This window comes from Armigeres subalbatus, chromosome 3 (genome assembly GCF_024139115.2).
Source record: "Armigeres subalbatus isolate Guangzhou_Male chromosome 3, GZ_Asu_2, whole genome shotgun sequence".
NCBI lineage: Eukaryota > Metazoa > Arthropoda > Insecta > Diptera > Culicidae > Armigeres > Armigeres subalbatus.
Genome location: NC_085141.1, coordinates 163801180 through 163825525, shown reverse-complemented (window position 1 = coordinate 163825525; position 24346 = coordinate 163801180). Strand labels below are relative to the sequence as shown.

Below are 24346 nucleotides of genomic sequence, written 5' to 3'. Positions count from 1 at the left end.
ATGTCTCCGAAGGCGCGAACTCTATGTCACCATTTGAAATTTAAATTGGCGCAATTGCTAAATAATGAGTTAAATGTTGCAGAAGGTTTTTTGTTCAAGAACAAACTCAAACTCGTTCACTTCGCTTCCATAACGGCTGGCATTTAGAAGTTTTGCGAGTTTTAAGTATTTTTATTAAAGAGTTTGAGGAAAGTTCAGTTTGTCGAGGTAATTAAAGTGATTGGAGTGATTTTGTACGTGATTGTAATTAGTTGTTTCGTTCGTCCTTTAGATTTCATTCTGTTGTCGGTGTAGCCGACTCACGCAAATTTCTATTTTAAAAAGTGTAGTGTACCAAAAAAAGGTAATTTTTTGTCGAACTACTCGTTATTTGTTTAAATGTTAATTTATTTAGCGTTGAACTTCCATGGCGTTTCGCTTTTTTTTGGTACGGCTGGAATTTCGGAGTCGACGAAAAGGGTTTGCGGCATTTTCGCCGTTTGATCGTTTAGAGGAGTTTTTGTGGAGTCCTTGTGCTCGTCAAGGCCCGCCCTTCGGAGTAGCGAAACAAAGTATGGTGAAGTTTCGTGCGTAAAGTGTACCGACGATCGCCAATTAATCGACGGTGGTCCAAAACGTTCCAAAACCTACGGACCGTTCGGAGACCTCGGTGCGTGGAATATGTCGCCAATAGCGTACCACAGCGCCGGATTGGAACCAAAGGCGGGGGTTCATTCCATCACGGGAGGTCATAGCCGTAAAAAGCGAAGCCGTGCGGAGGTACGTTGGCCCTTGTCCGGAGGGGAGATCAACCCGGGAGGCGCGACATCCGTCGACGCAGCTCTCACGAGAAAATCGGAGGTCTTCCGTCCAGCCGACACCCACTTCGCAACATTAGTTCGGCCATACTTGCACGTGCTCATCAGCTGCGCACCACCCTGTAGCTAGGCAATTCTTCTGTCGCCGCCTTCACTAAGGACAGTTTTGCCGCCATCGCCACGAACAGGTTCGACACCACCGTTCCGAACCGGTTCGCCGCCATCGCATCGGCAAAACCCAGCAAGTCGACGAAGAAGAAAACCTGCGCAGGTATGTGACTAGTGTGTAGACATGGCCATGATCTAGAGAAACATTTCCATTTCCGTACCAATTCCAAATATGTGTTCAACCCGAAACAAATAAACCCCATGAATTTATAGTAAGAAGATCGAGTAGTTCTGTTTTAGTTCCTTGTAGTTGAAAAAATCGCTGAAAGATTGCTTCGATTGCTTTCCGGTCCGTTTCGTCATCTAATTCGGTTTTTCACCTTGCATAATTTCTTGAGTTTGAGTAACGTAACTCGGGAGGTGGCCAAGTTGAGGAAAGCACTTGGCGCAAAGCATTATTTTAAGTTTAAGCCACCCTGATAAAAATTCCAAAAGAATTACAATAGAAATTATTTTAACAGTACAGTATCCCCCCGCTTATCCGGACCTCGCTAGCCTGACGACTCGTTAGTCCGGATCTCGTTAATTCGGAATTTTCCGGATTTAAAAGTATCAACACCCATTTAAACCCATACATTTGTCGGATCAGCGGGGGTATACTGTACGTTGAAATTAATAGTAATTACGGTAAACTCTATTGTGGCTCACAATAGAAAAACATTCAAGAATATTGTTTTCAACCATAAAGCGTATTGTAAATGGCAGTTTTACAATAGAAAATAGGGGTTGTTATGTATCTTTACAATAAACAAATCGATTTTTTCTCGAACAATTTTTTGCCATAACAATTGAATTTATTGTAATTTTATTGCAAATATTTAACTGGCAATGGAATTTATTGTACGTCTATTGGAAAGATAATATGGCACTTTAATTGGTATGATATAAAAACAATAGAATTTAATGCTCATCAATGAAAAGTATTGTACTTTTATGATATTTTATTGCAACTCTATTGTATTTTTTATCCGGGCAGCGATCGTTCGAGTGACCCCTGAGGAGAGAAGTCGAGAAAAAGCTGGGCAAAACAACTCGACTGGTGGTCTTCCGGATCCCGGAAGTGGTGCTTAAGCCACCGGTTATAATTAAACCTCAAGCTGATGCTACGAACAGTTACTGTGTGCGTTTCATCGACCGGAGTGCCTCGATAGAACTAAGGGAATATCCATAAAGTACCTCACCTAAAAATATGTGATTTTAAACCCCCCTCCCCCTTCGTCACGCTTTTTGTTACAATCCTCTAAAACGCTGCTCTGAACTCCCTCCCCCCTATGGCCGTGACGTACTTTGTGGATGGCCCCAAAGACTACCCGAGAAGATGAAATCATGGTCTACGGGCTAATTCGAAATTGTCCCCAAAGCGAAGTTAATTGCTGCCAGCTCAGCAACATAAACCGAACACGGTTCCTGAAATTTTAGGAAGGTGGTTGCCCGAGCAGGAGCGACGTCCTCGATAACAGAAATAGAAATTGGTATGATTTAGCCTTGCATAAGAGGTAAAGCACCAAAAAATAATGTCAAAAACTTATATGCAGAATACTTGAGGCATACCATGCTTAGGTATTTCAATACCAAACGAATAATAATTGGTTATGCATTTGGTATTGAAATTCAATTTGATAACAGAGTTTGTTATGGCTTAAGTATTGTGCATATTAGTTTTTGTTATTATTCCTTTGGTATTTTACCTGTTGTGCAGGGCTAGTTCATAACAGAGTATGGTATCAATAACCGAATTAAGTATTATTGAGCCAATTTCTCCTGCTCGGGTGAAGTTACATTGAAACACCGAAGCCAGTGGATTTGTTATTGCGAGAACCATCAGTGAAATATCTGTTGTTGCAATTGACATGTTCATATTTTTTGTAAGGAGGACATTGGCCGGCTGAAAAACAACAAAGCCCCTGGGGTTGACCAACTACCAGGAGAGCTATTTAAACACGGTGGTGAGGCACTGGCTAGAGCGCTGCACTGGGTCATTACCAAGATTTGGGAGGAGGAAGTTTGGCCGCAGGAGTGGATGGAAGGTGTCGTGTGTCCCATCTACAAAAAGGGCGATAAGCTGGATTGTAGCAACTACCGCGCAATCACATTGCTGAACGCCGCCTACAAGATACTCTCCCATATTTTATGCCGTCGACTAGCACCAATTGCAAGGGAGTTCGTGGGGCAGTACCAGGCGGGTTTTATGGGCGAACGCTCCACCACGGACAAGGTGTTCGTCATTTCTCCAAGTACTGTAGAAATGCCGCGAATACAACGTTCCCACACATCATCTGTTCATCGACTTCAAAGCCGCATATGATAAATCAATCGGGACCAGTTATGGCAGCTAATGCACGAACACGGATTTCCGGATAAACTGACACGGTTGTTCAAAGTGACGATGGATCGGGTGATGTGCGTAGTTCGAGTTTCAGGGGCATTCTCGAGTCCCTTCGAAACCTGCAGAGGGTTACGGCAAGGTGATGGTCTTTCGTGTCTGCTATTCAACATCGCTTTGGAAGGGGTAATACGAAGAGCAGGGATTAACACGAGTGGTACAATTTTGAATAAGTCCGTCCAGATATTTGGCTTCGCCGACGACATAGATATTATGGCACGTAACTTTGAGAAGATGGAGGAAGCCTACATCAGACTGAAGAGGGAAGCTAAGCGGATCAGACTAGTCATCAACACGTCGAAGACGAAGTACATGATAGGAAGAGGTTCAAGAGAAGACAATGTGAGCCACCCACCACAAGTTTGCATCGGTGGTGACGAAATCGAGGTGGTAGAAGAATTTGTATACTTGGGCTCACTGGTGACTGCCGAAAATGATACCAGGAGAGAAATTCGGAGACGCATAGTGGCTGGAAATCGTACGTACTTTGGACTCCGCAAAACGCTTCGATCGAATAGAGTTCGCCGCCGTACCAACTGACAATCTACAAATCGCCTATTAGACCAGAGTCCTCTACGGACACGAGACCTGGACGATGCTCGTGGAGGACCAACGCGCACTTGGAGTTTTCGAAAGGAAAGTGCTGCGTACTATCTATGGTGGGGTGTCGTTGGCGAATGGTACGTGGAGGAGGCGAATGAACCGCGAGTTGCATGAGCTGCTGGGAGAACCATCTATCGTTCATATCGCGAAAATCTGACGACTGCGGTGGGCCGGGCACGTAGCCAGAATGTCGGACAGTAAGCCGGTGAAAATGGTTTTTGACAACGATTCGCAGCAGCGGGCAAGGTGGATCGATCAGGTGGAATATGACTTGCGGACTCTCCGTAGACTGCGTGGTTGTCGACGTGTAGCCATGGACCGAGCCGAATGGAGAAGACTTTTATATACCGCTTTTATATATAATAATAACTTTTTAGACTTTTATAGACTTTTATATATAATAATAACTATAATGGTAAGGGATCTTCTGGATTAAACATTTTCTTATAGGATAGAGTAGAAGGGCAGAATAATAGTAATAATAATAATAATGGAGTTACGCTCAACAAGAATAGGGGAACTGTAACGGTTTTGGCAATGTTCCTAATTTGGCCAATATTGTGAATAGCTCCAAAAATGAAGCAATTCACGAGGGTTTTATTAGTTCCAACAAGAGATATATCTCTCACACTTCTACGCTGCTTTTAACTGACCGATTATTTTGGAAAAATATGTATTTTTCAGGGTTGGCCAAATTAGGCACTAAGGTGGCCAAAACCGGTGCACTTCCCCTACCACCTATGCGATTGTCCGAGGAGGGAGCTCCTACTGGGGCTGGTCCTGGAACGGGGGACAGAGCGAGCAGCCAGTGGCTAGAGAAAGGAGAGGTGCAACAGCGATCCTCTAGTCATCGGGTTCAGTCCGCGCCACTAATGCAGCGTACACACCAGTCAAGCAGACAAACATTGACTCCGTTCCCAAGAACACGCTTTGGTTGCTGCTTCTTTTGAACGTGTGTGAAGTTATTCGAACAACCATTTGACAGTTGGCGGCTCGGTTGGAAAAAATTAAAACTGTTTGATTTTGGTTTGAGTTGTCGGGGGCCGAGTCAAGATTCGATGAATATGTTTGAGCATTTGTAGTGAAGTTGCACAAACCCCCATATATTTGTTGATGGTTGGTGTTCAAGTTTGCGCTTCGGTCGTTCTTCGTGCCGCTGTTGGTAAAACTTGATGGATGTTTGAATAAACGAGAGGTGGAGTCAATGTTGGTCAAACTGCTTTACCGTGTGTACGTTCCATCTTCTTCTTATTGTCATTACATCCCCAGACTGGGGCAGAGCCGCCTCGCAGCTTAGTGTTCATTAAGCACTTCCACAGTTTTTAACTGCGAGGTTTCTAAGCCAAGTTACCTTTTCTGCATTTGTATATCATGAGGCTAACACGATGATACTTTTATGCCCAGGGAAGTCGAGACAATTTCCAATCCGGAAATTGTCTAGAACGGCACCGGGAATCGAACCCAGCCACCCTCAGCATGGTCTTGCTTTGTAGCCGCGCAGATCTTACCGCACGTTTCAGAAGGCAGAACAAAAACGGCAGCTGAAGACATCACCAAGGCAATGCTGCACCTGCTGATGTTGCTGTGGTTGATCGATTCACGTTAGTGGGTCACCGACGGCAACGGATCATGTGGAAAAGGGCGATGAATCAGTACGTGATTCGTTGCTACTACGTTTGCTTCTTTATGAACGATTGAAAGCTGTTTACGGAATCGGTGGAGAAGCTGCACCAATGTCTGCAGCTTGTAACGATATTCAACAACGTCATCCGGATGGAGTTTTATAATCGAAGAATGTCGATCCATACATTTACTCCGGGGTCACCTGCTGGATGCCGACAGTTTCCGCGTCAACGAACAGGAGGCAATTCGAAATATAGTTGAAGGCGAAACGTACAGGGTACAGGGTACAAAGCGGCGACGAATGCGTGGCTGGTGCGGGGTGAACTCTTCTCAGAAACAGAAAGATTTATGGTAGCCATCCAGGACCTGGTGATTGCGACGAAGAACCATGTATACTATATATTTCACGAAAACGTGGGGACAGCTGCAGGAAGTGCAATTTAGTTTTCAGCTTTAACTGATTCAGCATATCTCGGTTGCCATAACAAAATCGCCAAGATTGTGCACCGACAGCTTGCTTTAAAGCACAATTTGGTTGACCAGTTTGTCGCCTACTACAAATATGTGCCTATCCCGGTTCTGGGTTGTTGTACTATTGTACTGGGATCGCGAGATCATAAAGGATGTCCTCATTGTGGTCTACGACAAAAGAGTGAAGCTGGTAACCCTCATTGACATTGATGTACCTTACTTATTCACTTTCTTATGGGTCCTGACCTGTGTATTGTGTACTCTACCTGTACTCGCAAATCGAACCCAGCCACCCTCAGCATGGTCTTGCTTTGTAGCCGCGCGTCTTACCGCACGGCTAAGAAGGGCCCCATATTATCTGAGCTACTAGAAATGAAATCCAATTATCAACGAACAATTTGAACTCAGACATTTGGGATATTCATACCAATCTCAATTTATTGGATTTTCAATAGCCCCAACCGTTTATATTCCGTTTTAGGGCTGCCACAGGCTCTACTGTTTCTAGATATTGACAAATTATTGACAGTGTGTTTCTTTCCGATCTTCTTGATGATTTTGTTGACATGCCGATTTACAATTTTCTTAAAAACTGTTAATTTTGCTTATAAAAAATTCTGTTGGAAAGCTTATGTTTACGCGAAATTCGAGAAGCTTTGACAATAGGCGCCATTTTGTTAGATTTAAACTGTTTTATCTCTTTTAAAAAACTACAGTTGATTGACATAATATTATAATATACGATAAACAAAACTCCATCGAAAATGACCAATCTGTCTGAATAATATCGTTATTATTAAATTTATTAATTGATTATTTCCATCTGACATCAAGGTCTTAATGAAATTTACTATATGATAAATATTACAAATATGAATATACGTGAAATGCACAAACACTACTTAAATGGTTTACATGATATACAAGCAGAACTTATAGATGTACATATACATTTTAAACATAAAACAATATTATCGGGGATACTTTAAAATTCTAACGAATCAATGGTTCCCATGTGACACATTTGTCGCGAAATTCCCGGAAACAAATGCCAGTTGGCCAAGTCGACGAACACATTGCACGATCACGAAAGGTGTTATCGATTCCAATTTTGAACGAGACGAATGGCATTAGTGATGTATCCTTCCAGTCAGGAACTAGTTTCTTTACTATAATGTTGCTATCAGTACCAAGCGAGTCGGACACCATATCATGGACTTCATGTTCGGTGACATCGTTTTTAATTCGTGTAAAAAACATCCAAAATGTTTCAGTTGCATTTTCCGTAGTCGGTCCTCCTGCAGAATTCATGCGATTTTCAACTTTGCGGCATCCACGAATGAGTTTGTACGACGATGTAGGAGATGAATGTGCTAGCGGTTGATCTACCACAGAAGGGATGGATTCACGAGAGCGTTGAGCGGCGAGATCAGCTAAGCTGTTGTGAATTTTAGCAATCTGTTGTTTAATATCGACAATATCGTTTCTCACATCATGCACATTACTTGAGGTCGTTTGGTTGTCTCTGTGAGTTGCTAAGTTTGGTTTACGCTTTCGGAGCTCATCTTGCATACTATCACTATATCGGATGTCACGCAGTAAGCTGCTACAATCAACACAAATCCAGAACATGTGACGGTTTAATTTATAGCTGTTAGTTTCTTCGGTGGACAATCCAACACATTTGGAATGGTATGTGCTGGCACAAAATCCTTCACATACAACGACCGCTTCTCCAAAGTTTGGTGTCATCAAGCAACTCTTACAGATACAGACCATTGCATATGACGTAATCCCGTACAGCTGATCGTAATGAAGGCAGTATGTAGATTGAATCACTGTACTATGGCAAATTTTCAATTTGCTTTTTCTGCCCAAAACACCGGCTAACAATGCATCCGATAACTAACATACGAACAATGATGGTTGATGCATACGATATCACAAAACAATGTAATAAAATCGACGATAGCTCACAGTATTTCTTGATTTTGAAAGCAATTGAGCAGAGACGGATAGACAGCCACGCAGATAACACATACACATATATGTAAAAGTGTCCTCTCAATAAACTGAACAGTCCTTAGTGGAGGACTACAGCTAGTATAGCATTTTAGTTAATAATTACCAACGCTTCAGGTAAAATTTGATCCTAGATCAAATGAAAAAAAGTTTGTTTTCAGAGTGATATGCTAGCCTATCGGTACAACTTTGCTGGTATGTATGAGAAAAGCAAAATCGTATTTCTACAATACAAAAAAACTTTGATCGTTTACTAAACTTATTGATCTCCTGGAGAGACATTTTGATGACACACACAGTTATTCGAAATCAGCTACCACAGGGTACCGTATTCGAAATCTTGGCGATTGAATCAAAGAACTAAGAAAAATAACTAAAAAAAAACAAATTCACATAATTGGAGATTTTGAAAACGTCTTTATTTGTAAAATTCCATCCCTTAATTTTTGTCACTAATGTATCGAAATTATAATTAAAAGTTGTAAATTTAATGTTTTTGAATCTGGAAAACTAGTTTGTTATTGGGTTGCAAGATTTACAGTTAAGTTGGATGGGATATGAAAGTTGTCAAACTCCAGTGACATCGTTGATCCAGTTACGAATAGGAGGATGCGCAACTCGAGCATAGCCACTAGGTCGATTGCCAAGACAGTCGGGAGCTCCCCAAGATACAACTCCAATCTGGCGTCCTCCAGTTACCAGTGGGCCTCCACTGTCCATGCTGCAAGCGGAGCGTCCTGATTCACCAGCGCAGAGCATACTAGAAATAAGAAAAACAAACATCTTCTAGTATCATGTAAGTTGACTACACTGTGATAAACTTACTCATCTGTCACCGACCCGGGCCATGCTGCACGACAAGTTACCTGATCAATCAGCGGAATATCGATCATCTGCAGGATTGCCGGTGAGGTTCCAGGTACACTCTGATTTTTTAAAATAAGCTTTAATTATGGCTGAAAACGACATATAGTTATTATAAAATATTACCGTAAGTCCCCATCCCGACACGACGGCACGAGTTCCATGAGGATAGTATGTCTCAGCTGGTACCAGTTGAATAGGAGTAATATGCAAACCCTGCAAGACCTCTACAGTACGGATCACGCAGATATCGTTTTCTAATGTCCAAGAATTGTATTGGGGATGATTTACAATCAACTCAACAGTAAAAATTGTGCCTCCTTCCAGTCGGTTGGAAGTACCTCCTCGAAGACTGATCTGTAGGCATAGTGATTATTAAATCTAATCTTCATTGAATTGTATTTTATCCATAGACTTACGGTGTCTACATCAGGCAATGGATGAGTGCAATGAGCAGCTGATAGAGCCCAACGATCAGATATAACCGAGGCACCACAGTTATGTACATCATTGCGTCGCAAGGAGAGTTGGTAGGGAAAGTTTTCAATGTTGGCATCAATACCTCCGACAATCCGTCCAGTTATAAGGGATCTATCCTTGAGTTCATAATATGCACCGAGCATACGTCTGTTGAACTGCAGCCATATGTCCTCCTCATGGCCTGCAGTAACTGCCACTACAAATAACGCAAACACCAAGAACACATTCATCGCTCTCTGAAATTTATTACTAACTGATACAAATTGATTTCCACCGTTTTTTATTTATAATATATTGCATTGACAAAATGTCCATTAATACAATTATATAAGGTTCTCTTTCCCACGATGAGATAAGATTGGCACAAGGAAAGTCCACTAGTATAGCAAGAAGTTGCATCGTTTGTTATCGTTTCCGTCGGGATTGCCCAACAACATGACCAGGTTTTGGAATTTCCGATCCTTTGGAAAATCGTTTAACAACATGCGTTGTTCGGTACTCGATTTCTGATGATCATTTTACATCATCGCAATTGATAATTAATATATCAGAATTAACAATATTGTACGAATTAAAATGCCCAACAAAGAGTCTTAACACCCGTAAACCTGACTCATGCTGATTTTGGCCCAATTTCTGCGTTTCTCGTACATCAAAGTTGTACCTGAAGGCTATAGGATTGAGCATGAGCATGAGCAGGATAACCGTACAATTCGTAGTTGCTACTCCGTGATTGACTAGAACTTGCGAAATTACACAGGGAACCAATTTAATGGAGCTTGGGTTTAGCTATCATTCTCAATGTGCAAATTTCGGAAATTCAATGCATTTTACTAAGTCAATTACGGCGCCGGCCACGTCCTTACGGTCATCAAGGGAAGGAAGGATTATTAGTTCAACTCTCGTTGCTACTAGAGACCGAGTATACCTCTGCATCTCCACGATAGTCTTAGAATAGGATATTGTGTTAGTATGAAGGGATATATTATCTGGATTCACTTTGGTAAGTGATGCGATCTATGGGATAGGAATATATGAATGAGAATTAGAAGTACTAGAGTAATGAGAAAGTATTAAAGTGAATTCTAATGGGATTCATTTTTTACAATTAGAATTTGAATGCTATTGGATTCTAATACCACGCACACGTCTACCATACCATCGCTACCCGCACAGCAACCTCACACATTCTTACTTGTATGAGGCCTGCACGAGCATAGCGACCGTATATAGCATTCGTATGCGGGTACAAATGAATACCAATCTATTTTTACATTTTATTTACTGCTACTAAGTAACAGGCAGCGTTTTATAACAATTCTATATTTAGAATCATACTTGCTAGCAATGAGAATTTGATTTGCAAAGAGATTGAGTTATATGATTAATGAAATTATCTAATAGGAAATTGGAAAGGGCCAGGGATCAAACCCTTAATCTCCTGCTTATGAGGCAGAAGTAGTGACACAAGGCCACCAAGCACCCTTTGTTGTACCTGAAGGCTATAGGATTACTCTAAAAAAGAACTTTTGATAGAAGGCCCGGAGACCCATAGTGTTATATACCAATCGACTCAGCTCGACGAATTGAGGTGATGAATGTATGTGTGTTTTTTACTTTTACTTATGGATCCTGTACACCTCTGGTGGTTCAAAGAGCCGACTTGATAGATCTCCATCCTGAGCGATGTTTAGCTATCGCTTTAACCTGTAGCCAGGTTAAATTTCGGCCGACTTCTTTTATTTCTTTATCGAGGCTTCGCCGCCATGAGCCTCTGGGTGTGCTGCGATGTCTCGCTGGGTTTCAGTCTAATGCTTGTTTACAGATTTCATTTCTGCCCCTACGTATAATGTGCCCGACCCAGCCCCACTTCCGATCCCGAATGTGTGTTGCTGTCGGCCTCTTGTGACAACGACGATGGAGCTCGTTGTTTGAGAACCAATTGTGAGGACTCCAGGCTCGAATTATATACCGCAGGCATCTAACCGCAAGTCGAGCACATCTGTATATGGGGCTCCATATACAGATGTGCTCGACTTGCGGTTAGTGGCAGTGCAGCCGTTGAGTGTTATCCACTGATACACACCATGTTTCGCTAGCGTATAACAGATTTCACGTTAGAGTTGAAAATTCGTATTTTGGTGCGTTCACTTATCTGCCTGTTTTTCCAGATATTTCTTAAACTCGCCCGAAGGGGAGCGCTCGGCAAGGTTGTTCAGCTGCATATCAGTGCGCTTTCGAGGGAGGAGTGAAACGTCATCAGCCAATTCGAAGTCGTTTAGGTGATGTACCGCTAGACCATAATGTCCAAACAACATTCTCCCACAAGATACCGAAGTACCACGACTTGGTGGAGGAGTTGAAGCAGATGTGGCATCTGGGGGACGTGCGTATAATTCCGGTAGTCATCTTAGCAACCGGAATCGTCCCGAAATCTCTTCTGAGATCTTTAGGAGAGCTGTAACTTTCTCATGAACTGTGCAGGGAGACTAACGCAGGGTGTGTGCAGGGTGTGCATGGTGTGCAGGGAGACTAACGATTGTCGGTCCAAGAACGGGCGACCTGAAATATGAAATCACATTCGGCTTTGCTCCGAAAAACACGCAGTATACTGCCTATGATCGCATATTTGTCCCATATGAATACAAAATCCAGCAAAGATGTGACGAATGTGCGATCATGGGCAGTATAGGTAGGTAGTGGAGAGAGACGTAACCCGTCCTTCGTCAAAATAATTTGTATGAAGGAAATCTCCTCCAAAGAACTAGTTGGAAAACATGAAAAATTCCTTTCGTTATTGGTGTAAGATTACAGCTAGTATAGCATTTTAGTAAATAATTACCAACGCTTCAGGTAAAATTTGATCCTAGATCAAATGAAAAGTTTGTTTTCAGAGTTATACGCTAGCCTTTCGGTACAACATTATAAGATTAGCTGTGGAGCTGTGGTACAATGAAGTGGTAGTGGATTTAGTGTGCATATCAGTTAATAATTAACGCTTGATTTTTACGCACAATAATCGCCCACTTATTGTGAATCAATAAAACAGTCGCTGCAATCCGCTCTAGTGAAAATAATCATCAAATATTGTTTGGCATCTCCTAAAGTACTCGGATATCGTGATATTGTGATTGACAGCTCCAATCGTTTGTGTATGTCGTATCAACTGTGGACAAGAAGCAAAACTAACGCGATGCCTCATTCCAACAATACGAAGCGAGCAAAGCCAGATGAGACGTCCAACTCACCATCATCTGAGGTAACGAACAATGAGATAGCTCGCATGATCAGAGGTGCAATTTATCAACAATGCCTGTTGAGTGTGATTCTTTTGTTTTGTATTTTTCTCTGCTCCTCTTCGCCTATGGCGGTGTCTTTCAGTCAGTAAGACAAAGCAGGAGTAGATTAGCTTACTCGGTTTGCCAACAGCGGGCTGAAGCTGATGATCAATTGGCACAAATTTCCTGTCACTGTCTTTCAAGTGATAGTATTCACCCATGCATTTATATAGGGCCGTCGCATTCACGCAGCAGCGAGTGAACTGAATGGACTGTCACTGCGGGCTGCGTGTGTAATGAGAAGAGAGGTCTTTTGTTTACTCTTTCTTTGATTGTTGCTGCTAACCATTTTCAGTTTTCACTTTTAGGAAGTGAGTGTGAAGAGGATATGGTATCAATTTCAACAAATTTCAGTCACTGAGATTGATAATATGCACCACTGCGCATGATCACAAGCCAAAACAAAATTATGCAGGATCGCATGGATAAACTTGAGACTCAGCTTCATGATCAACTGTCGAAGGGACTTGAGGACATTAAAACCGAACTATCCGATGTTAACCGTAGACTTCGAAAAGTGGAATCTGAACTGGGAGGAAACGCCGAGACCATTGCTCGATAGCAGTTGCTAGATGATCTCATAATCAGCGGGGTGCCGTATACCATAGGAGAAGATCTGATCAATTATTTTCGCTGTTGGTGTTTGGCTATGGGATATGCTGACAACACAATAGCTCTGGTCTGGACATTCGACGATTGACTAGGATACCACTCAAAGCCGGTAGCAATTGCTTCATTCTGGTGCAATTTGCTATAACGAATCAGCGCAATGATTTCTTCTCTAAATATCTAGCGGTGCGATCCCTGAGTTTAGCACAAATCGGGTTCCAGTCTAACAAGCGTCGTGTACATCATGCGAATTTGACTCCAATCGCAAGGAAAATCAAATCGAAGGCCATCGAGTTGAAGACGAATGGAAAATTGGCATACGTGTTTCCACGTGTAGGCATGATTTTCGTCCGGGAGCCTAGCAGTGAATAAAACATCGTCGTGAAATCCATGGAAGAGCTTCTGCGGTTCGAATGACTGCTTCAACTTTTAACCTTTCCTATTATCGCTATCTTCGTCCTTCCATTCCATTCCTTTTAGATATCCATGATTCCACTCCTGAAAGTTTTGGGGCTGTTGCTGTGCTGCTGATGGAACTAGCTTTGAGTATCGCAATCGCATAATTATTTTTTTTTTAATCTTTCGTTTATTTGGTAGGCTCATTTGCCATGAAGCGTTACGGAGCCGAAGTCATATTTTTCTATACATTTTATGATTCTTATATATAGGGTTAGTTTTGGGGAACCGAAAGACTCGCGGTTTGGTCGAGGTTAGGGAAACATAATAATTATTGCTTTTATTATTGTTTTTTTTTCGCTGAGTAACATTTTGTTAATTATTGCTGTATGCGTCATAGAGATAAGTTTTTCTTTTGTTAGTAGTTCTTGTATTTGAACATTATTTTGTCGTAAAGCACTGAGTTTTTACTTTCTTTAAAACTGTTTTCTTGGATTTGTGTATCGTTTTAATCTCTGCAAGTTGTGATTGTCATAATGGCAAATCGTGCGAATGTAAATACCTCTGAAAATTGAGTACGCAGGGTGTCGTTATGAGATCTGCCTTTGTTAAAAATAAGCCCTCTATTTGTTGTATAAACAGCCAAAGTATCTGCACTAGGAGGATGTCGAAACTTGATGAGCTACGAAAAATAACCGCTGTATCTAACGTCGAGGTGATATGTATTTCAGAGTCATGGCTGAACGATAAGATTTCAGACGATATTTTAGATATTGATGGTTATACCACTATAAGAAATCTCGCTTAACTTTTCAAAAGAATTTAAGTAACATTTTTTTCATGAATTAATTTGAGTACTGCAATCAAAAGCTTTCATGTTGTTCTGTTGATTGCGCTATTCAAATTAATTCATGAAAAAAATGTTACTTAGGTCCTTTTGACAAGTTAAGCGAGAAATGATCGAATTGGACGACTACACGCAAAAAAAATGTTGCGGTTGAAACTACCATTCCGAGGGTTAATTTAAGTATACGCACCGACGATTTTCAGCAGACAACAAACCCGTTTGATTTTACCATGCGCAGTAAAAATCAACTGTGGTCCTGGTGGAATGTTGTTACATGAACTGAATCAGTGGTGAATTTGTCCGAATGCGTGGTTAAATTAACTGAAAATTTGTGGTTGTTTTAAAAAAAAGCCGTAGTCTACAAAATAGTAACCGTTACCATGGAATTTTTCTCAGTGTAGGTGGGGGTATAATTCAAGCTCTATCTGGTAAAAGGGCGAATGTCGCAAGAGAGAATTCTCTTCGTCGACTTCCCCTCTTTTAAATAAAAGTGACAAGCAGAAGATTTCTTTGCAGTTTATCACCTCAGAATGCAAGTTCGCATTATTTTCTATCGTGCTGAGGTGATAAACCACAATGAAATCTGCTGCTTGTCACTTTTATTAAAAAGAGGGGAAGTCGACGAAGAGAATCCTCTCTTGCGACATTCGCCCTTATTCCAGATAGAGCTTGAATTGTTTACATTACAGATAGTAAAATCTATAGATGAGCGAAAGCATGGCTGAGTCGATTTTTTTGCCCGTGCACACGCGCATATGACGTCACAGCCCTTAACGTTTTTATTGAAATCGTGACGTCATGCTTGTTTGGAGACACGTTTGACAGTTCGTTTGGAGGCAGATGATTTATCTTCGCTCATCTATATATTCCACTATCTATAGTTTACATGAAAAAACATTTCCATTTAAGGGAAATCGAAAAATCTACCTACGTTCAAAGTGAGACCGAATATATTTTTCTAGAACTTAAAATTAATAGTCAAAAAATACTACTATGCTGTTTTTATAATCCACCAGAGTTTGATTGTTCACAGCTACTGGCGGAGAAGTTTTCTAACTTTGAGTTACAATTTGACCACATTTAACTGATGGGCGATTTTAATACTAATGTCTTAAACTCGTCGAGTGAAAAAACAAAGCAATTTAATTCGTTTATGGAAAATTTTTCATTTTCGTCTTTAGGAAATGTTCCAACCCATTTCCACCGAACAGGTTCATCGCAAATAGACAATCAACCAGATCGATGCACCCTTCATGGCAAATCTTGATTTACTATTTGCCTGCTTAGATGTAGATATCGTTCAATCCGTACAGCAAGTTAGTTTTAGAAATTCCAGAAGTTTTGATCCTGGCTTAGCGATTCATCTGTTCAATCAAATCAATTGGGAAGAGTTTTATCTAATTAACCATCCAGATTTATTACTTAACTTTTTCAATTATCATGTCAAACGAATATGTGACAGTGTTATCCCCATTCAAACCAAGACTATTAAGCGAAAACACAACCCATGGTTTAATTCATCAATCCCTAGGGCATTAGTCGATCGTGATTTAGCCTTTCGAAAATATAAATTGACTAAAAATGCAGATGATTATGTAGCCTATAAAATACTGCGAAATGATGTTACCTCAATGATTTTGAGTGCAAAGAAAAGTTACTGGAACACTAAAATATCTCAGTCTTCTACTGTCAAGGATCTCTGGAAAAATTTAAACTCATAAAACATTACTAAATCAAGAGACCTCAAGCACAAATTCAGATGAAATCAACATTCACTTTTCTAGATGTTTTAGTTCAAACTCGCATACTAATGCCTCTGACGATGGTAGTACATGTACGTCTTATTTTCGATTCAATGATGTCGAAGAGTATCAAATTGTGAACGCAATTTATGATGTTAAGTCGAATGCTGTGGGACTTGATTAAATTTATAAAATGATTATTCCACTGCTACTTAAGCCGTTGAAGCAACTCTACAACAGTGTTATTAGAAGTGGGATATATCATGATGCATGGAAATGTTCAAAAATAATACCAATTAAGAAAATATCCAACAGTAATTCATTAGAGAATCTTAGACCTATACGCATTTTAAGTGCAACATCTAAAGCTTTTGAGCGGTTGCTAAAAATTCAAATTACAAATCATCTTCCTGCGCACTTTGCGTTATAATGCTTATTTCTTACGAAAAGATACGAGATTAAAGTTAATCAAGAGCTTGATTTACCCTCATTTCCTATTCTGTGATTTCATTTCATTACCTCCCAAGCATCCACAACTGTTTTAAATAAACCTAAAGTAGCTTTAAACTGTTGCATAAGGCTTAAATCGATATGCTCGGGTTTCGCATCTGCAAAGTTCGTTGATTGGCTGCTCATGGAACGATTTCTCTCAAGTAAGATCCTTGCTTTTATTTCATTCTCTTGTAACGGAAAAAGGTCCTAAATATCTACATTCAAAACTAGTTCGATTGAGAAGTCAAAGAGGTATAAAGTTTTTAATGCTGAGATCTAGGACGGCATACTACTCGCTTTCTTTTTTTGTCAGAAGTATTTATAATTGGAACAGTTTACAATCAAGTGTACAAAATCTTGTTTCGATATCAGCATTCAAGAAAGCAATTTATCAGCTAGTGAATTGAACCCGTTAAGATCAATGTAGAAGTCAATCAAAGAAGTAACTTATTTTCAAATCTTCTAAACGACGCACTTCATGTTATCATCGTAAATCATAAACATAAAATACATTGTCTTAGGTTAATAGAAAGCAATAAATAAATAAATTAATAAATAAATAACTTTGCTGGTATGTATGAGAAAGGAAAAATCGTAGGGGAAAGTGAGGAGACTTGATCATCCCCTGTTTTGATATCAAGGAAGGAGCGCCCAACAGAGCTCTGGTCCCCACAAGTTCCTAGCTCACGCTTCCACGGGTCGTCCGATGACAAAAGACCGCCAGCTAAGGGTTGTGTACTTAGTTGGTAGTGCAGCCTGGGTACTGTTGTCTTTCTGACATCAGCTAGAGTGAGGAGGTACGCCTCGAGCGTCTGTTCACCAGGAGGTGCGGCTCAAACAGCGTCTGCCTAGTACCCAGCGGCTAATCAACGAAATGCTGTATCGCGTCAACTGTGTTGAGGATACGGGGCAAATTCTTCAATTACAGCCTAATCAATATTTGCGCACCGACAAACGATAAATCCGACGACGTAAAGGACACGTTTTATGAATGTCTTGATAAAGCCTATGGAGAGTGCCCAAAGCATGACGTGAAATTTGTTATCGGAGACGTTAACGCTCAGGTCGGTAGATAGGACTTTTTCCGTCCCATAATTGGTAGGGAGAGCCTTCACTCCGCTACCAATGACAACGGCATACGGCTAGTAAATTTCGCTGCTGCCGGAGGGATGGCCATCAGTATCACCTACTTTGCACGAAAGAATATCCGAAAGCACACCTGGAGACACCCAAAAGGTGAAATTTGCAACCAGATAGACCATGTTCTGGTGGATGGGCGTCATTTCTCGGGTGTTATCGATGTGCGGACATTCAGAGGTTCGAACATTGACTCTGATCACTACCTTGTTATCAGTTAAATTCAATCACGGTTGTCAACTGTATCGAACGAAAGATCACAGCGAATGATGCGTTACAATATCCAGCGATTGTCGGCGGTAGGAGTATCGGCTGAGTACCGCCAGTAGCTCGACGAACGAAAAAGTGCAAAACGTTAGCGACAACATCAACGATCTATGGGTGTCGATCCATGGAGCGGTGAGCACAACAGCACGAGAAGTGGTAGGCACTGCACAGAGGCGACCCAGAACGGGTTGGTTCGATGTGGAGTGTCAGAGAGTGACAGACGAGAAGAACGTTGCCAGAAGCCGGATGTTGGTGTCGGGTATCCGATCGAATAGAGATCGGTACAAGGAAGCAAGAGCAGCCGAAAAACGAACCCGCCGAAAGAATATGAAGAACAAGTTATTAGCGAGGCGCAGGAAAAAATGGAGCAGAAGGATATGCGGAGGCTCTATGAGTCTGTCAATGGCGTGCGGAGAAAGTCAGCGCCATCTCCCGTCATGTGAAACGACCAACAAGGGAATTTGCTGACAGATAAAACCGAAGTGGCTGCCAGGTGGAAGCAACACTTCGAGCCTTTGTTGAATAGTGGAAGTGACGGCGCATTGGTGAACAGAATAAATATTAGCGACGATGGACAAGCTGTGGAGTCGCCTACACTAGATGAGGTTAAAAAAGCTCTTAAAGTGCTGAAAAACAATAGGGCTGCGGGGAAGGACCAGGATTGAGACCGCTTGAAGAGTCCTTCGTCGGCGAATACCAAGCAGGTTTCGTGAGGGCCGATCAACGACGGATCAGATGTTTACCCTGAGACAAATCCTTGATAAATTCCCGGAGTACAACTTGCAGATACATCATCTGTTTATTGATTTCAAGGCGGCGTACGATTCAGTGGAACGAAAGAAATTATGGCAAATCATGTTTGAACATGGTTTTCCGGCGAAACTGATACGGCTGATTCGTATAACGTTGGACGGACCGAAATCAAGTGTAAGGGTTGCGGATGAAATATCGACGTCATTTGTTACCCTAGATAGATTAAAGCAGGGTGATGCACTCTCGAATCTTCTGTTCAATATAGCGCTCGAGGGAGCGATTAGGAGAGCTGGTTTGCAAAGAAGCGGTACCATTATCACAAGATCGCATATGCTCCTGGGTTTTGTGGACGACATCGATATTATCGGGATTGATCGCCGTGCCGTGGAAGAGGCTTTTGTGCCTTTTAAGAGGGAGACAGCGAGGATTGGACTCACGATCAATACCACCAAAGCGAAGTACATGGTCGCTGGCAATCAACGTGGGTTCATTAGTGGTGGTAGTAGCGAAATGGTGCTAGATGGTGAAAAATTTGAAGTGGTAGAAGAATTTGTGTATCTTGGAACATTAGTGACGTGCGATAATGATGTTACCCGCGAGGTCAAAAGGCGTATTGCAGCTGCAAATAGGGCTTATTACGGACTTCGTAACCAGCTTAAGTCTCGTAGTCTGCAAACGAAAACAAAACTCGCACTGTATACTACTCTGATTCTTCCGGTGACGTTATACGGCCATGAGACATGGACGTTAAAGGAGGCTGATCGGAGAGCTTTCAGAGTGTTTGAGCGTAAGGTGCTGCGGACAATACTCGGCGGTAAACGAGAGAACGGTATCTGGCGGCGTCGCATGAATCACGAATTGTACCAGGTTATAAAAGGCGTTGATTGCACTTATCAGTTCGTCGAGCTTCTGGCGGTACTCAGCCGATACTCCTTCCGCCGACAATCGCTGGTTATTGTAACGCATCGTTCGCTGTGATCTATCGTTCGATACAGTTGACAACCGTGATCGAATTTTACTGACAACGTGATAGTGATCAGAGTCAATGTTCTAACCTCTGAATGTCCGCACATCGATAACCATTGTCCTGACATTCCAGGTACCGAGTTTCCAATCATAGTCTTTATTTCATTGTCGGGTCGATTGCCAAAAATAACGTTCTCTTTTTCTTCTATCTCCAATTTTCGTGGTATTTGAGAGGCTTCAGTAAGCTACCTTACCGGGGTCGCGTTACCTACATCGCGCTGATGGGACTGCCACCTTAGGTATGGCTGACGCGATACAGCATTTCGTTAATCAGCCGCTGGGTACCAGGCAGACGCTGTTTGAGCCGCACATCTTGGTGAACAGACGTACCTTCTCACTCTAGCTGATGTCAGAAGGACAACAGTGCCCAGGCTGCACTACCAGCTAAGTACACAACCCTTAGCTGGCGATCTTTTGTCATCGGATGACCCTCGGAAGCCCTACTGCTACAATACAAAAAAAACTTTGATCGTTTACTAAACTTATTGATCTTCTGGAGGGACATTTCGATGACAAACCCAGTCAATCGAAATCAGCGACCACAGCTAATCTTATTCAAAATCTTGACGATTGAATCACAGAACTAAGAAAACAACACTAAAAAAACAAATTCACAGGATTGGAGATATTGAAAATGTCTTTATTTGTTAAATTCCATCTCTTAATTTTTGTCACTAATGTATCAAAATTATAATTAAAAGTTGTAAATATAATGTTTTTGAATCTGGAAAACTAGTTTGTTACCGGGTTGCAAGATTTACAGTTAAGTTGGATGGGATATCAAAAGTTGTCAAACTCCAGTGACATCGTTGATCCAGTTACGAATAGGAGGATGCGCAACTCGAGCATAGCCACTAGGTCGATTGCCAAGACAGTCGGGAGCACCCCAAGATACAACACCAATCTGGCGTCCTCCAGTTACCAGTGGGCCTCCACTGTCCATGCTGCAAGCGGAGCGTCCTGATTCACCAGCGCAGAGCATACTAAAAATAACAAAAACAAATAAAAGATGTCTTGTAATTTGACTACATTGCAAAAAAACTTACTCATCTGTCACGAGCCCGGGCCATGCTGCACGACAAGTTACCTGATCAATCACTGGAATATCGATCATCTGCAGGATTGCCGGTGAGGTTCCAGGTACACTCTGATTTTTTTAAACAAACTTTTACTATAGCTGAAAACGACATATAGTTATTATAAAATATTACCGTAAGTCCCCATCCCGACACGACGGCACGAGTTCCATGAGGATAGTATGTCTCAGCTGGTACCAGTTGAATAGGAGTAATATGCAAACCCTGCAAGACCTCTACAGTACGGATCACGCAGATATCGTTTTCTATTGTCCAAGAATTGTATTGGGGGTGATTTACAATCAACTCAGCAGTGAAGATTGTGCCTCCTTCTAGTCGGTTGGAAGTACCTCCTCGAAGACTGATCTGTAGGCATAGTGATTATTAAATCTAATCTTCATTGAATTGTATATTATCCATAGACTTACGGTGTCTACATCAGGCAATGGATGAGTGCAATGAGCAGCTGATAGAGCCCAACGATCAGATATAACCGAGGCACCACAGTTATGTACCCCATTGCGTCGCAAAGAAAGTTGGTAGGGAAAGTTTTCAATGTGGGCATCAATACCTCCGACAATCCGTCCAGTTATAAGGGATCTATCCTTGAGTTCATAATATGCACCGGGCATACGTCTGTTGAGCTGCAGCCATATGTCCTCCTCATGACCTGCACTAACTGCCACTACAAATAACGCAAACACCAAGAACACATTCATCGCTCTCAGAAATTTATTACTAACTGATACAAATTGATTTCCACCGTTTTTTATTTATAATATATTGCATTGACAAAATGTCCATTAATACAATTATATAAGGTTCTCTTTCCCACAATGAGATAAGATTGGCACAAGGAAAGTCCACTAGTATAGCAAAAAGTTTGTTATCGTTTTCGTCGGGATTGCCCAACAACATGACCAACTTTTGGAATTTCCGATCTTTGGGAAATCATTTAACGACATGCCTTGTTGAGTGCTCGATTTCTGAAGATCATTTTACATCGTCGCAATGGATAAATAACATATCAGAGTTAACAATATTGTAGTCAAATGCGAGACTCATCAAAGTTCGAATTAAATTGCCTAACAAAGTGTCTGAACAACCGTAAACCTGGCTCGTGCTGATTTTGGCCTAATTTTTGCCTTTCTTGTACCGAAAGGCTATAGGATTGCTCCAAAAAAGTACTTTTAATAGAAGGTCCGGAAACCCATAGTGTTATTATACCGATAGACTCTGCTCGACGAACTGAGGTGATGAATGTATGTGTACAAATTTTGTAGACACACTTTTCGGAACCTAGCATTACCGATTTACTCGCAAGTTGCATTTGACAGGGAATTCGGTCCCATTGCTTGCTATTTTTTGTCTTTATTAGCGAGACTTTCAACCCTAGGCTGGCTCTTCTCGTTGTTTGCTATTGAAAATTGGGTCGATCGGATATTGCATCTCGGAATTATTGAAAAATCATTGTTTGTTTTCCTAAGGACAAAAAAATCAAAATCGATTTTTTTAAAAGTATGGTAGCAATGCATATATTAAATATTGCAAAACCATGCAAAATGATAGGATAATCCGACTTATTCCCCTAAAGTGCTTTTTTACCTTTCTTATGTGATTTTTGTAAATACATTCAATGATTAACGGTATCATCGTCACTAGGTGGATGATTCTGGTTTGTTTTTAAAATCAAATCAAATATCAATAATAATCCAAAAATGAAGATGGAGATGTTTTCGATTAAATACATGATCGGAAATATAATACTGGTAATGGGAAAACCAAGAATGAAAAAAAAAGTTTTGATTAATTTTAAACACCCATAAATCATGTCCGATTTAGCTCAAATTTAGCATAGGGGGATATTTTGGGATACGGTGTTAAAATTCGATGATAAAATTTTTCATTATCTGAAATAAATGATCTAAGAGAAAAAATCGATTTTTTTCAATTTTTTGTTTGAAATAACATCAGATCTCGACGTTTCATGCATTTTAAGTCATTTGGCATCAAAAACGAAAATTTTATTTTCGACTTTCCCTTTGGTCCCCCCTTGGAAAAATTTTCATGGGTAAAAATTTCAAAACTTTGATGAAATTTAGGCACCCCTAAATCATGTCTGATTGAGCTCAAATTTTGCATGGGTCATATTTTGGGGTAATGAAACTTTTGAGCAATGTCGTTTTTTGAAATTCGAAAATGTCATTTTCATTGGCACCCTAAATCCATTTTAAACAATTTCGTGAGAACAGCAAAAAACTGTTTAAACTAAACACTCTGGGGACACTTCCCGTGCCAAAAATTGCAAACTGTACTCCATAATTGCTCTTCAATGTGCGTGGATATATGTAGTTTCTCAAACAAACAAAAAAAAATTCATACATCCCCGAAAAACATTTTTTTTTAGATTTTTTTCAAGAATATGTATTTTTTGACGAGGATTTAGAATATAAATAAAATCTCAAATTGGCCAAAAATATTACATGTGCAGTTTCTCAAACAAACAGTTAATTTATTAGTTTTCTTTTTTTTTGCACGAGAAAGACACCAGCACCGCTAGGAGGATTAATAAGGGTTTTTTCATGGAAAGATGATATTTTTCTGGGCATTTTACTGCAGTTAGTAGCTAATATTAGCAAATAATTCAATCATATTCTGAAACTATACATTCAGGAACATCACATCCATGATATCTCATTTGTCCATCTTTGTTTATTTTTGTTTGATGATCGTATTAGTTTTGTATTAAAATTCATCAATTCCAATCTATAAATTTTGTTTTAAGCCGTTACTTTTAAACTACTGACTGGACCGATTTTCTTAAATAGGCGTAATTGTATTTGACCTTGAAATTTGAGACGACTCATACTCTGTCGGTTCAGCATATTCTGTTCGACTGACGCTACTACCAGGTAGATCGCAATCTGTGCTTGCTGTTGAGTACATTAGCTGACCAAAAAGTTTGAATTAAGAGCACAATCACCGCTCCAAAAATCGAGCTAAGAATCCATTACGCCTATTTGAAAAAAGTTCGTAGAGATCTTTTCTTGAACACAGAAAATCAAAACTACCCAAAAATGGGTTGTTTTCATACAAAACTGTACTTTGGGCCAATAACCCAAATATGAGTGAAATGACTTTTCTAGCACTAGATAGTTTGTCTTTAATTCCATGCAAACAATTTACCCACAGCTAAGTTTGATTTACCCAAATTTGACCGTGATCTACACAAAATTGAGAATAATGAACATA

The 24346-nt window shown here is 40.7% G+C and overlaps 2 protein-coding genes across 2 annotated transcripts; both read right to left on the bottom strand.

The window, feature by feature from the left end:
• Positions 1-8634: 8634 nt before the first annotated feature.
• Positions 8635-9641, bottom strand: LOC134219314 (trypsin-7-like). The gene is made up of 4 exons (XM_062698034.1): positions 9351-9641; positions 9058-9288; positions 8893-8993; positions 8635-8827 (listed from the first exon to the last, which is right to left on the bottom strand). Exons 1-4 carry the CDS (start codon positions 9639-9641, stop codon positions 8635-8637), a joined length of 816 nt encoding a protein of 271 aa, XP_062554018.1.
• Positions 9642-20808: 11167 nt separating this feature from the next.
• LOC134227885 (trypsin-7-like) lies at positions 20809-21813 on the bottom strand. Its single transcript, XM_062709582.1, has 4 exons — positions 21523-21813; positions 21230-21460; positions 21065-21165; positions 20809-21001 (listed from the first exon to the last, which is right to left on the bottom strand). The coding sequence occupies exons 1-4, from the start codon at positions 21811-21813 to the stop codon at positions 20809-20811; spliced, it is 816 nt and encodes a 271-aa protein (XP_062565566.1).
• Between the last annotated feature and the right edge of the window lie 2533 nt (positions 21814-24346).